This window comes from Gadus macrocephalus, chromosome 1 (genome assembly GCF_031168955.1).
Source record: "Gadus macrocephalus chromosome 1, ASM3116895v1".
Lineage (NCBI taxonomy): Eukaryota > Metazoa > Chordata > Actinopteri > Gadiformes > Gadidae > Gadus > Gadus macrocephalus.
The window spans coordinates 4,903,833-4,918,219 of record NC_082382.1 but is presented as its reverse complement, the minus strand read 5'-3'; the positions used below and the strand labels follow the sequence as shown (position 1 = coordinate 4,918,219).

Sequence of the window (14,387 nt, the reverse complement as noted above, 5' to 3'; positions counted from 1 at the left end):
CAATGGTCAGTGATATGATCCTTAATGCATAAGACATATGAAATCTACTTAACAAAATATATGTGTGTGTGTGTTTCAAAAATCTAGAAATAAATGCTAACATGTGTCCAGATTTTCAGTTTTTGCACATTCTTCCTTTCAACACTTTTAAACATAAGTATTTTGTTCTAACGATTCATTCCAATGGTCAGGGATATGTTTGGCTCAAATCAGTCTAGAGGATATAAAATCTCCACAGAGTCTACTGCATAGAGTTCAACCTTATTAACAAAGGGATTCCTAGTGCCACAGGTCTCTGCTTTCAAAAGATACAAGTATACTACAAGTCACACCCTATAAAAAATGAACCAATGCATATTGATGTTCTAATAGGGTGTCTTACTAACTTAGTGTTATCCTTTTTTCTATATTCAATGTAGACAAATTGGCATTGAGCTCACTTTCCTCTCCTCAATTTGATGAATATAATTTGTATAGTAGTTATCTTTGAAAAATACTTTGATATGGCACATATAACATCTAAGTTTGGCAAAAGTAACTAAGTTAATATTGAAGTGATTATCTAAATGATATAGAACTATTTCATAAATATGTTTCACCTCTGTCTATAAACATAACAAATACATATATTCTTCTCTAGATGAAAAAATAACACATTTAAAGTTCACTCAATGAACTCGATGGGACCGTTAAAAATGTCACTTTTTGCACAGTGGCAGACAGTGAGTGCAGTGTAGCTCTCGTCAAAGGGTGACAGTGACAGTTACCATGGTGATACACGCCCCAAGCCAGTCCCAAATCAAAGTGGTGGTCAGGCCGTCCCCCAGAGAGAGCGTGGCCTAAAGGTTTCCAAGCTTGAAGCTTATGTACTTCAACTTTTTTTGTCACATAGGATACGACACTCAGAAGGACTTGTCGGAGCGTTATTTACAGTGATCCACACCGCGGCCCAGGGGCGGATCAGAGAGGGGGGGAGGGGGCGGCAGACTTTGTCTGCTGGCATCTGACTATATGACGATCTCTGCCCCCGAATGTATAGACGTGTTCCCCCCCAGCCGCTGCTGTCAGACCACCACTTCTCCTCCATAGACCCCAGTAATTCACAGTTTAGTCACGTCAATCTCTATAAAGACCAAGCTAGCCTTGTTGTTGGTGGTTGTTGTTGTTTTTTGGCACTATCAGTGGCCATGGGGGTGAATAGCCACTACGGATGTGAGGAAGGAGACAATGGAGACGGGGGGGTGAGGACAGGGGGGTGAGTCCGTGCTGATGATAATGTCAAAAAGTGTGTAGAATATATATTGATACATATATTATACATATTTTTTTATATATAATAAACATCAATAATAACCAAAAGACTGGAATATTGCGGGAAGTACAGCACCTTTTCCATGCTAGAGTCAGAGCGTAATATCCCACAATCTCCATGCGCTGAAATCATCATCATCATGGCAGCCGGACCCCCCCCCCCCCTCCCCCCCCTCCGGGCTCAGGAGGCTAGCAAACATACTAGCAAAGAATCAAAATCACAACAGAAGAGCTAACCGTGAGGTGGAGGGACAACGCGACCACAGACCACCACAGACAGGTGAGCTCCACCAGACAGGTGAGCTCCACCACAGACAGGTGAGCTCCACCACAGACAGGTGAGCTCCACCAGACAGGTGAGCTCCACCACAGACCACCACAGACAGGTGAGCTCCACTACAGACAGGTGAGCTCCACTGCTCCGGATCATTGAATAAATAAACACATCAATGAACGACAAGATGCAAACAGCTAAAGAAACAAGCTTCAAGATCAAACACATGTTGATTTAGGAGTGTGCTCTAGATGGTGTCTAGATGATTCTAAAGGGGATGAGGAACAATGTTTCTCTAGCTGACGGGTCTACAGCGGGGAATAGAAGGGGGGAGGGGCTTCTGAAGCTGCGCTGGCATCAGGTCAACATGAGGGAGGGGTGATCACACAAACAAACAGAAAAACAAGTCTGTGTGACCGTGAATGACTCAGAAATTTTTTTTTGGGAATTTGGGAAGGCATGGCAGATGGGGAGGGAGTTCGGGGGGAGAGGAGGGGGGATGGAGGGACCACCCTCTCAAGAGTAGATGGTGATGACCTCGCGCCCGCCGCCGCGGACCAGGAGGACCCGGTTGAGGCCCTCCGTGAGGACCTCCAGGAACTCCATATCTTGGAGGGAAAGGGTTAAAGATCAAACCAGAGGCTCAGGAGATTCAGTTCAGCAGCCATGGGACTGCTGAACTGCTGAACAGCCATCATACTGTCATAGTGTACTGTCATAGTGTCATGGTGTAGTGTCATAGTGTAGTATCATACTGTCATCGTGTCATAGTGTAGTGTCATAGTGTAGTATCATACTGTCATAGTGTACTGTCATAGTGTCATGGTGTAGTGTCATAGTGTAGTATCATACTGTCATAGTGTACTGTCATAGTGTCGTGGTGTAGTGTCATAGTGTAGTATCATACTGTCATAGTGTAGTGTCATAGTGTAGTATCATACTGTCATAGTGACTCATAATGTAGTGTCATAGTGTAGTAATCATACTGTCATAGTGTCATAGTGTAGTATCATACTGTCATAGTGTAGTGTCATAGTGTAGTATCATACTGTCATAGTGTCATAGTGTACTGTCATAGTGTCATGGTGTAGTGTCATAGTGTAGTATCATACTGTCATAGTGTACTGTCAGTGTCATAGTGTAGTGTCATAGTGTAGTGTCATACTGTCATAGTGTACTGTCAGTGTCATAGTGTAGTATCATACTGTCATAGTGTAGTGTCATAGTGTAGTATCATACTGTCATAGTGACTCATAATGTAGTGTCATAGTGTAGTAATCATACTGTCATAGTGTCATAGTGTAGTATCATACTGTCATAGTGTAGTGTCATAGTGTAGTATCATACTGTCATAGTGTCATAGTGTACTGTCATAGTGTCATGGTGTAGTGTCATAGTGTAGTATCATACTGTCATAGTGTACTGTCAGTGTCATAGTGTAGTGTCATAGTGTAGTGTCATACTGTCATAGTGTACTGTCAGTGTCATAGTGTACTGTCATATTTTCATACTGTAGTGTCATAGTGTGGTGTCATAGTGTCATAGTGTACTGTCATAGTGCACTGTCATAGTGTACTGTCAGTGTCATAGTGTACTGTCACACTGTTCTGTCATAGTGTTCTGTCATAGTGTACTTTCATATTGTACTGTCATAGTGTACGTACTGTACTGAGTAATGTGCTGTCTTCTACGGTGTTGTACAATTTTAATTTATTTCCATTCAATTTAAAACAGATAACATTTAATTCCAATCAGTGTGATTGTGGAGACTGTGCTCAGCACCTCCGGGGATAACAATCAAATGACTCCACAACCTTTTTCCTATGATCCTGTTAATAAGAGGAGGTTAGCGGGGCATTAGTGGGCCATGCTCGCGTTGTGCGGCGCTTTGACCAAGGATACAGTTCTCGTCCCCGCTGCGGTTCTTGGGGGGTCCGGGCATGTTGAGCAGCACCAGCTTGGCCTCGGACGACTTCTTCAGTATCACCTCGTTCAGCCGGAGCGCGGTGTGCATGCGACGCACATTGGACTGGTTCCTGAGGAACAAAAGAATCATAGCGGTCGAGAGCGATCGGAAGAACGGAAAACCGGAAATCCTGATGCAGAATGGCAAGTGGACGGCTGATCGGAACAAGTGAGACTCTTTCCCTGGATGGGTTCTTGATGTTACCGTGCTGTGGGTAGGAACACTGGGGGGTGCGGTGGCAGTCCAGCTCACTCTCTCTACATAGAGATCTACGTAGACCTCATTAAGGATGAGTTTGCGGTGGGTCCTAAATAAGGGGTCTAAAATATTCGCCTCAGTGTACTTATTTTTCCTTGTGTATTATATTGATATAATAACCATATACACAAATAATAGCATTATGTAACATTTCATATCGCATATTGCTTTCAAGGTCGATTTTGTGTTTGCTAGCAGTAAACATGCAAGTGTTGTGTGTAAATGACTCTCAGTAGTGTGCACTGTGACTGTGGGGGTGGCTGTGTGGGATGTGGATGGAGGTGGGATGTGGATGGAGGTGGGATGTGGACGGAGGTGGGATGTGGATGGAGGTGGGACGTGGCCGAGCTCCGGAGAGAGACTGATACTCACAGGTTCTCCCACTCCCTGCAGCGCGGACAGGGACAGAGAGACAGGGAGGTGAGTGCTGACACACCTTGGTCGTATTGCTGGACGTGCCTGCATTTCTGAGACTGACGACGATCACGTTTCCTTTCGTGTTCTGAACATTGTAATCATGATGTATCACCAACCAGTCAGAAGACGGACAAGTGGAGGGGGGGAGGGGAGGGGACTCACGGCTTCATGTTGAAGATGTCTTTGATTCCTTCGGGGGTGGCGGCTCCCGGGGGCTTGGCGGGCTCCCCGTCACTCTTCTCACTCCAGGTCATCTGCACCTGCTGGCCGGGGCTCTGCACGGCCTCGGGGGTGAGCGGGGTGGCGGGCGTGGCCGGGCTGGCCGGGGTGGTGGTGTCATGGATGAGCTGCACCTGGTCGGAGGGGGCGGGGGGCGGGGGGGAGACGGGAGGAGAGGCCGGCGTTGACTACGATGGGGGGGGGGGGGGGGATGAGAGCGAGTGGGACGCAGCCCGAGAAACCCAGGTGAGGTTGCACACACAAACACACACACACACACACACACACACGAATGCGCACACACACATGCACAAACACACGCACACAATCATGTTTGTTCATACACGCACAGGCTCACACACACACACACACACACACACACACACACACACACGTAAAGTGGGGACATAATCGATGACAGTTCAGAGACAGGACCGGAGTTACAGGTAAACATGAAGAGGTTACAGGAAGCACGATGTGAGAGGAGAGGGAGGGGGAGGAGGGGGCTGCTGTTACCATGGTGCAGTTAGTCTGGTGGGTTCAGACCTCATGTTGGACAGTCTGGTGGGTTTAGACCTCATGTTGTATAGTCTGGTTTAGACCTCATGTTGTACAGTCTGGTTTAGACCTCATGTTGTACAGTCTGGTGGGTTCAGACCTCATGTTGGATAGTCTGGTGGGTTTAGACCTCATGTTGCAAAGTCTGGTTTAGGCCTCATGTTGTATAGTCTGGTTTAGGCCTCATGTTGTATAGTCTGGTGGGTTCAGACCTCAATGTTGTATAGTCTGGTGGGTTTAGACCTCATGTTGTATAGTCTGGTGGGTTTAGGCCTCATGTTGTATAGTCTGGTTTAGACCTCATGTTGTATAGTCTGGTGGGTTCAGACCTCAATGTTGTATAGTCTGGTGGGTTTAGACCTCATGTTGTATAGTCTGGTGGGTTCAGACCTCAATGTTGTATAGTCTGGTGGGTTTAGACCTCATGTTGTATAGTCTGGTGGGTTCAGACCTCAATGTTGTATAGTCTGGTGGGTTTAGACCTCATGTTGTACAGTCTGGTGGGTTTAGACCTCATGTTGTATAGTCTGGTTTAGACCTCATGTTGTATAGTCTGGTTTAGACCTCATGTTGTACAGTCTGGTGGGTTTAGACCTCATGTTGTATAGTCTGGTTTAGACCTCATGTTGTATAGTGTGGTGGGTTTAGGCCTCATGTTGTATAGTCTGGTTTAGACCTCATGTTGTATAGTCTGGTGGGTTTAGGCCTCATGTTGTATAGTCTGGTGGGTTTAGACCTCATGTTGTATAGTCTGGTTTAGACCTCATGTTGTACAGTCTGGTGGGTTTAGACCTCATGTTGTATAGTCTGGTTTAGACCTCATGTTGTATAGTGTGGTGGGTTTAGGCCTCATGTTGTATAGTCTGGTTTAGACCTCATGTTGTATAGTCTGGTGGGTTTAGGCCTCATGTTGTATAGACTGGTGGGTTTAGACCTCATGTTGTATAGTCTGGTTTAGACCTCATGTTGTACAGTCTGGTGGGTTTAGACCTCATGTTGTATAGTCTGGTTTAGACCTCATGTTGTATAGTCTGGTGGGTTTAGACCTCATGTTGTATAGTCTGGTTTAGACCTCATGTTGTATAGTCTGGTGGGTTTAGGCCTCATGTTGTATAGTCTGGTGGGTTTAGACCTCATGTTGTATAGTCTGGTTTAGACCTCATGTTGTACAGTCTGGTGGGTTTAGACCTCATGTTGTGTCGTCTGGTTTAGACCTCATGTTGTATAGTGTGGTGGGTTCAGACCTCAATGTTGTATAGTCAGGTGGGTTTAGACCTCATGTTGTATAGTCTGGTGGGTTTAGACCTCATGTAGAGCTCAATAGTCATGATTTGTCTGACTTTCTGTCTGTCTGTCTGTTAGTTGGTCTGTCGGCCTGTCTGTCTGTCTGCTGCTGGTCTGCCTGCCTGTCGTCTGTCTGTCTGCCTGTGTGTCTGTCTGGCTGACCTCCTCCTCTGGCTTCTCCTCCTTGCTGGCTCCTGGTTGGTCCTCGGTCACGCTGAGCTGGGTTGTCACGGCAGCAGGGTTCTTGCGGCGGATGGAGCCACGGGACGAGTCAGTGATGCTCTGGATCTGAGATGGGGACAGAACAGAGAGAGTGAGTTCTGAAAGGAGGCTTTTGATTGGCTCAAATACTGAGTTGGCCTCAACTCAAGTATCAATGGATCTACGATGGATTGAAATTGCAAGTTTTTCTGGTTTAACGTAAGTAAGGTAAGAAACAACAAACGAACAACTGAAGATAATGACATCATGATTGTTGTGAAGTATTGACTCAGCGGTCCAGTGGGGAATACCACAAACCTCGATTAGCGGGTTAGCGAGGTATGTTGCGCTCAAAGCCAGGGTAAGCTGTGACATGAAAGTCGCTCTATTTTAGCGTCGCTGTATCACCATGGTGACTTATGCTGTCAACCAAACCTGGTCGGGAGGAGGTTATCAGCTAAGTCTATTGGGTTAGATTGGAGTGCTCAGCTTCCTAGCCCCTCCTTTGACAATGGCGTAACCATTTGTCTGTGTTTCCGTGGACCTCAGAGCCCGTATTGTACAGGGGTCTCTTGGGATTGCCTGAGAATATTCGTCATTTTTTCCGATCCAGGTTTTCCCAATTAAGCCTGTGTATGTTTAGTGCGCTTCCGAGTTTAGCCCACAGGCGATCTCGGGTAGGTTTACATTTCTCACGGTGGACCTGCTGTTCAGTGGGGAGGTTGGTAGATGTGCCGTGGATCATCACATATCGACACACACATCTGCAAGGAGCTAAATCCATTTTCATTTTGATTCAGTATTAAACTCAAAACCTGTTCTACCTCTCTCTCCCGCTCGTTCTTGGACAGGTTGATCTGCTTGAGGATCTGGGAGCGCTGCTCCATGACCAGGGTCTTCTCGTAGGTGTAGGCCGAGATATCGCTGTCATGCTTGGGGAAAAAAAATCAAATTATTAGCATGATGAGCAATTTTACTCAGCATGCATGTGAACACATTGTCTTTATCATGTTCTTCCTCATGGAACCACCTTGTTTGAATTATTAAATCACAAGGTGTCAGATAGAATATGGTGGTCTGCTCCCGGAGGTATGACAAGATCAAATAAAGTAGACTTTGATCAAAATAACAAATTATATGGTTCCTCGGCCTGTATGTGTATGCGGGTTATAGAGGGCAGGTGGATACTCCCATAAAGTAATCATCAGTCATAGGAACGATAGAGGGAGATCTCTATTGGAAGACATTGTTCTCTCGTCCCCCGATATATCTGGTCATATGGAACAGCTTTAGGCAGTGGCCCTACCATCTCCACCACTTCAACCATGGCGTCAATACGGAGGTGGTACAGGAAGGTGGTCAGGTCCTTCTTCATCTGGATGCTGTTGTCGTCGAGCTGGGCCACGGTGAAGATGCGCATCTTGCATTTCCTCCACACCTGTGGACCAACATGTGGGCGCAGGCAGGGTCAGATGAGAGCCAGGGGTAATGATTTAAACATGCAGAGCTCTTGTGTAGTGTAGTGAAGTGTAGGGGGGCAAATGGGTGTCTAGAAGAGAGTAGGCCTTGTATGCATACAGATATACACAGCAGGCTGGCTGTATGTGTCTGCATACACAGTAGGCTGTATGTATGTCATAATGTGTGTGTGTCGATATGTATGTCTGTGTGTCTATCTTTGTGTGTCTATGTGCGAGTGTCAATATATGTGTGTTTATATGGTTGTATATCTATATGTGTGGGTCTAAATGTGTATGTCTTTTTGTGTGTGTGTGTATATGTGTATGTATCTACTGTATAGGTGTGTGTGTGTCTACATGTGTGTGTCGATGTGTATGTGTGTCTATATGTATGTTTGTCTTTCATGTATTTGTCTTTTTTCATGTGTGTCTATGTGTGTGTGCGTGTGTGTGTGTGTGTGTGTGTGTCTATATACATGTGTATAGGTTTGTATGTCAAAATGTGTGTGTGTATATATGTTTGTCTATGCGTGTGACGATTTGTGTTTGTGTCTATACGATTGTGCCTCTTTGTGTATGTGTGTCTCTATGTGTGTGTATATATGTGGATGTGTGTCTATGTGGATGTGTATCTGTGCGTCTATGTGGATGTGTGTCTGTGTGTGAACTGTATGCCTATGTGTCTTTGTGTATGAGTGTATATATGTGTGTCTTTATGTATGTGTGGCTATTTGTATGTGTGTATATCCGTGTGTATGTGTATGTGTTTGAATGTGTCTATGTGAGTGTGCATCTATGCACGTGTGTCTAGGTGTGTGTGTTTCTATGCCTGTGTGTGTGTGTGTGTGTCTATGTGTGTGCGTGTGTGTCTAGGCCTGTGTGTGTTTATGTGTGCGTCTATCTGTGCCTCCTCACCTTGTGCTGGCGGAGGAGGAAGGGCAGCAGCATCAGCATGCCGCCGTCGTGGACGATCCACCACACGTCGATGTGGCCCTCGCTGAAGCGCTCGCCATTGGACGGGAAGGCGGCGATGTTCTTAGGCACCAGCAGGGCCAGGCTGGCCGCTGTGGTCTCCCGCACCAGCTCTGCACCGCAGGGAGCAAGGCATTATGGGAAAGCACCGGGGAGCAAGGCATTGTGGGAAAGCACCGGGGAGCAAGGCATTGTTGGAGAGCAGCAGGGAGCAAGGCATTATGTTGAAGCCATGGGAGAATAGGAACCATAGCATTGTACATCCTGTGGAAGTACACCATTTCCGCACCATGCACCGTGATGCATCGAGGTTTGCATTCTCGTTGATTCACCTGTTCATCAACCATACGTGAGCTTAATGATAATTAGCGTCCCTAGTGCCTCTATGCCCTGCCTAATTTATTCCCTTATAATGTACTGGATAATATAATATAATATGATGTATAATGTACTATGTAGGGATTAGGGAACGTATTAGGAATATGGCCAGAGATAAATCGTTTTTTTAAAAATTTGTAATTTGTGACAAACACAGATGTTAAACAAAGAGTAGGGGGTTGCAGTAGAGGATGAATAGCAGTCGGCTAGTTAGCCAACCGTCTGTATGCCTTGTTGTGTTCAAAGAGGCAGGTGTGTGCAGGAAGGCTGGCTCCGTTAACCCCGGTGACCTTTGACCTTTGAGCATGTCTCAGCTACCCTGTGTTGGTTTGGGACACCGGGGCTACTCAGGTACCACCAATCATAATAACCTCAAATCCACTGCTCTTTACCATACACCATCTGCCTTTCTATCCATAATTCCCCGTGTCTAAAGCAGTACAAAGCAGGAGGTCAGCCCCTCAGCAAGTGGCAGGGATCAGGTGTTACCTGAAGCCAGCAATAAGAACCAACGCCAGAGCTGAGCCTGTGTCATATGTACTATGAGCTACAGAACACAGGACAGAGCCTTCCCTTTCTGTCTCTTTGTACTGCATGGGGGAGGGGGGGGGGGGGGGGGAGGGTCACCCACCGACAAAGTTCCTCCAGGTCTGCTTCTCGTCGGCCTGCTTCCAGTTGCGGGGCCAGCTGACCAGCACCGCGTTGTGCTTCAGCCCGCCCAGGCCGCTGGACTGGATCAGGTGGGAGGTGGCGTCGCGCAGGTTGGAGGACACGGTGGCCAGGCAGAAGCCCTTCACCTTCTCTGTCTCCATCAGCTTATGCAGGGCCTAGGGGAATCGGGAGGGTTACCACAGCGCTGGAGAACTGAAGGCAGAAGGTGTGTATGATGGGCTTGTTGTAAGCGCACGAAATGCTGACACAACGAGGCCCGCGTTGATTTGATTACGCTGGATTGATTTGATGAGATTAAATCTAATTTGCGCGCTGCAATGATCCAATTTGAACCAGGGTGTCATGGGTCAGTTGAAGGGAGGCAGGGAGAACGGTGTTTCATATTTCACACCACCCTCCAGGGACGTTCCAATCGATAGCTCCATGGGGGATGCGATATCCTTCAGCTTCTTCATCTCTTAAACTTTAGATCCTCTGACTGGAGGTAGATTCATTGTTGGAATTTGGAAGAACTCTTTCTCAGAGGGAACTTTGACTTTGAACATAGAAATGACACACTTGGTGGTCCAGACTTCATTATTTTCTATTATTACTCCATGGCAGACCTTACACATATAGAGTCACAAGCCCCATCACACCTGCACCGCGTGCTCCTCTGTGCTCCTCACCCCAGCAACAGCTGTCTGGCAGAGCCACCCAGATGACACGCAATCTGTCATTATCTATAAAGATAATCTTAAGAAGACATACTGTTTAGTTGTCCCTTGATTGGATCCATCACTCTCAAAGGTATCTCTAGGATTCTGATGTGTGCTTTTCCTTTAAACTAATGGATTGATCCTGTTGTGTTTCATGCTTCCCTTGGTAAGCACACAAGTATTGTTGTTGGGGAAAATGTATCTCTGGGTTTCTGATGTTAGGGTTTTCTTTATATTAGTGCTGTCAGTTAAACGCGTTATTAACGGCGTTAACGCAAACCAATTTTAACGGCGTTAATATTTTTATCGCGCGATTAACCCAATTTATTTATTTTTTAATTATTATAAAAAAAAAAAAATCTTTGGCTCAAAACAAAGAAGCAGTAGTCTGACTTCTATGTTCAAGCCAGTATGTTTGTATGTTCATCGTTTGATTGCACTATAGGCTTTTTTTTTGTATCGTCCTGTTTTGATCAGTATATGCCAATGTTGTTGTCAATAAAAAAACATTTGCACAAGGCAAGCCGATGCACTTCTCCATGTTGATAAGAGCATTCAAATGAGAAAAATGTATGGGACAAAGAAATCAAGGGATATTTAGCATAGAAAAAATAATTGCGATTAATCGGGAGTTAACTATGACATTAATGTGATTAATCGTGATTAAATATTTTAATCGCTTGACAGCACTACTTTATGTATATACATACATATATTATTTAGTCTGGGCTTTGTGTGCCCTTGTGATCAGGACAGTGAAGAGATTGAGGACAGTGAGTTGGAGAAGAAAGAGGATGACCTGGGGATACTATAGCATAGGGCGCATTGGAACCCCGGATTCCTGTTGCCAGGCCTACATGGTGGGGGCCCGAGACGTGTACCTTTGGTAGCTTAAGAGCGCGTTGCCTAGCCTACCCCGTGGGGGCCCTAGCGGGGGGGGGGGGGCTTGATACCTGCTCAGCGCGCTGGGCCTGTTCGTGGTTCAGCAGGTAGGTGCCCTCCAGGGCCGTGCCAACGATGGTGAGGCCCTTGCCCGCTTTCAGCTGGTTGGTGAGGGAGAGGAGTCGGGGCTGCTCCACGTTCTGCTCCCCGTCCATACTCACCAGCACCAGCAGCTGGGGCCTAGGAGACAGGGGGGGGGGGGGAGAGAGAGAGAGACAGAGACAGAGACAGAGACAGAGAGAGAGAGAGAGAGAGAGAGAGAGAGAGAGAGAGAGAGAGAGAGAGAGAGAGAGAGAGAGAGAGAGAGAGGGAGCGAGAGAGAGAGACAGAGACAGAGACAGAGACAGAGAGAGAGAGAGAGACAGAGGAGAAACACAGTACATAAAGAGGGGGGGGGGCAGTTTGGTACCACGACAAGAGAAGCCGAGAGGGGGGGAATTAAGCCAGCAAAAAAGAAGTCCAAGTTCTATTTGGAGGAATGAAGAGGGGGACAGATAGACAAGAGGAGGACAAGCAGGGGGGTTCAGGTGTTGATGTGCAAACGCAGACTGCTGGTAGCTAGCAGCCTGACTAGCTTACAGGGAGAACTGCCTTTAATGGAGGGGCTGAACGTGCAAAGATACGCAGCTCATTTCCATGTTAATTAGATCCTTGCTCGGAGAACAAGGTGTGTTGCTTGTTCCGTCTGTGTAGAATCTACTAATGTTGTGTGTGTGAATGTGTGTCCATATCAGTGTGTCTTTCAGTGTGTTTGCACAAATGCGTTTGTTTGTATATGTCCTTGTGCGTTAGCATGTGTTAGCGCTCCACAGCGTGTATGTGTGCATTCATGGCTGTGTGTTCATGTGTTAATTTGTGTGTGTGTGTGTGTGTGTGTGTGTGTGTGTGTGTGTGTGTGTGTGTGTGTGTGTGTGTGTGTGTGTGTGTGTGTGTGTGTGTATGTGTGTGTGCGTCATACCTCCAGTTCTTAGTGTGTGGGGGTCCCTCCTCAAGCCTCATCAGAGCGTATCGGGCGGCACTGAGTGACAGGCCACGTATCCCGTCTCCCCACTCCTTCTCCGCCCTGCCCAACCACACAGCAACCCAAGGAATCACCTCACTGCATACGAATTGCAGTCCTCATCACAATACTCCCCAAGGTGTCGCTCATCACACTAAAGATGGGTCTGTTGCTTTGATGAACCAGAGACAGGGTATTAGGGGACTGAACCGGTGGAGATGAGTCTCCGTGTGGCCTGGTACATAAAAGGAGCAGACCCACGATGAGTGGTATGAGTGGACCTGTGGTTATCCTACAAAGACCTCTCTCTCTGAAATGGGGATCCCAACCTTTTTTGTTGCAAGGACCGGCATATTCAAATATTTTTTTGGAGGACCAGTAGTCAATTTGTATGCCTTCACAATCATTTTAATTTTAAGATGCATATTTTTCATATTCTCGACAATTAAAGCCAAAAAAATGACATGCTTGAGTCTCATGCTCCCTTCAACAATGCAATAATGTAAAATAATACAATTTATAAGAGATACACAAGAAATGTCACCTGAGACTTAAATAAACACAAAAGACATGCAAAGACACAGTGCATTTACAGTGCTTAATTGACTGTGGTTTATTTGCATATAAGGCTAATTGTATGAATTGAATATACCAATATTTAAACTTTCAGAACAATTCACGAAATGATTCCCTTTTATCCCCTGCAAATAAGTGAATGGAGTCTTTGTGTTGGAGGAAATAATGTAAATCTTTTTTTTTTGCAGATCATTAAGTGGAAGCTGAGGTCTGAATTAAGATTGGCGCAGTAGAGCAGCCTGCTGCTCTATGCAGCAGGCTGCTAACAGCAGGCTGCCCATCAAAGCAGAGCTGAAAAGCAACTTCTACTGCGGCCAGACAGGAGTCAGCTGGGAGCTGGCGTGATGTGTTTAACACAGAGAGTGAGGTGTGAAGCTGAGGGGCGGAGCCTCCGCTGTCTATACTGGGTCTACTCTCATCTCTGCATCTGGGATTGGACTAAACCTGAGAATTGACTGATTGCCGACTTCTAACGTATTAGTTTCACTTGGTCCAATCTGGCTTTGTGGAGTGGATCAGGCCCATCGGTGTCAGGGGACAACGGACAAACAGCGCTGTGGGACCCGTTGAGAGGCCACACAACGCCATCTCTAGAGCCGCTGGTTTGGTCATAATCCATAATGGGATGCATATTAAAAGAGGAGCACAGCTGTAATCTCCTCTTCACCTCTCCCCTCACAGTGGCTCAGGCGGACAACCACACACACACACACACACACACACACACACACACACACACACACACACACACACACACACACACACACACACACACACACACACACACACACACACACACACACACACACACAGGATTCTATCCCTCTCAATGAGTTGATTCCACTCACCCCGAAAACTCGATATACTTGTAGATGGAGCCGGCGATCACCATGGCGACGATGGCGTAGTACCATGAGCACAGGAACATGAGCGTAAGACACAAACTCATCCCCAGGAAGGACAAAGCCCTGTAGAGAGAGAGAGAGAGACAGAGACCGAGGGAGAGAGAGACAGAGACAGAGACAGAGAGCGGGTGGTGGGGATGGGGGGAGAGAGAGAGACAGAGGGAGAGAGAGAGAGAGAGAGAGAGAGAGAGAGAGAGAGAGAGAGAGAGAGAGAGAGAGAGAGAGAGAGAGAGAGATATTGAGAGAGAGAGAGAGAGAGAGAGAGAGAGATTGAGAGAGAGAGAGAGAGAGAGAGA

At 46.6% G+C, this 14,387-nt stretch overlaps 1 protein-coding gene across 1 annotated transcript in view; it reads right to left on the bottom strand.

The window, feature by feature from the left end:
- Positions 1-1,649: 1,649 nt before the first annotated feature.
- The window catches only part of LOC132466515 (solute carrier family 12 member 5-like), a 140,285-nt gene continuing 127,547 nt past the window's right edge, over positions 1,650-14,387 (bottom strand). Inside the window, exons 13-24 of the mRNA XM_060063770.1 lie at positions 14,035-14,370; positions 12,569-12,673; positions 11,622-11,790; positions 9,930-10,125; positions 8,864-9,033; positions 7,795-7,926; positions 7,313-7,420; positions 6,450-6,575; positions 4,389-4,633; positions 4,182-4,196; positions 3,488-3,621; positions 1,650-2,193 (exon numbers count right to left, since the gene is read on the bottom strand). Coding sequence (XP_059919753.1) covers positions 2,102-2,193; positions 3,488-3,621; positions 4,182-4,196; positions 4,389-4,633; positions 6,450-6,575; positions 7,313-7,420; positions 7,795-7,926; positions 8,864-9,033; positions 9,930-10,125; positions 11,622-11,790; positions 12,569-12,673; positions 14,035-14,370 — 1,828 coding nt within the window. The 3' untranslated portion in view covers positions 1,650-2,101. The remainder of the gene's footprint in view (positions 2,194-3,487; positions 3,622-4,181; positions 4,197-4,388; positions 4,634-6,449; positions 6,576-7,312; positions 7,421-7,794; positions 7,927-8,863; positions 9,034-9,929; positions 10,126-11,621; positions 11,791-12,568; positions 12,674-14,034; positions 14,371-14,387) is intronic.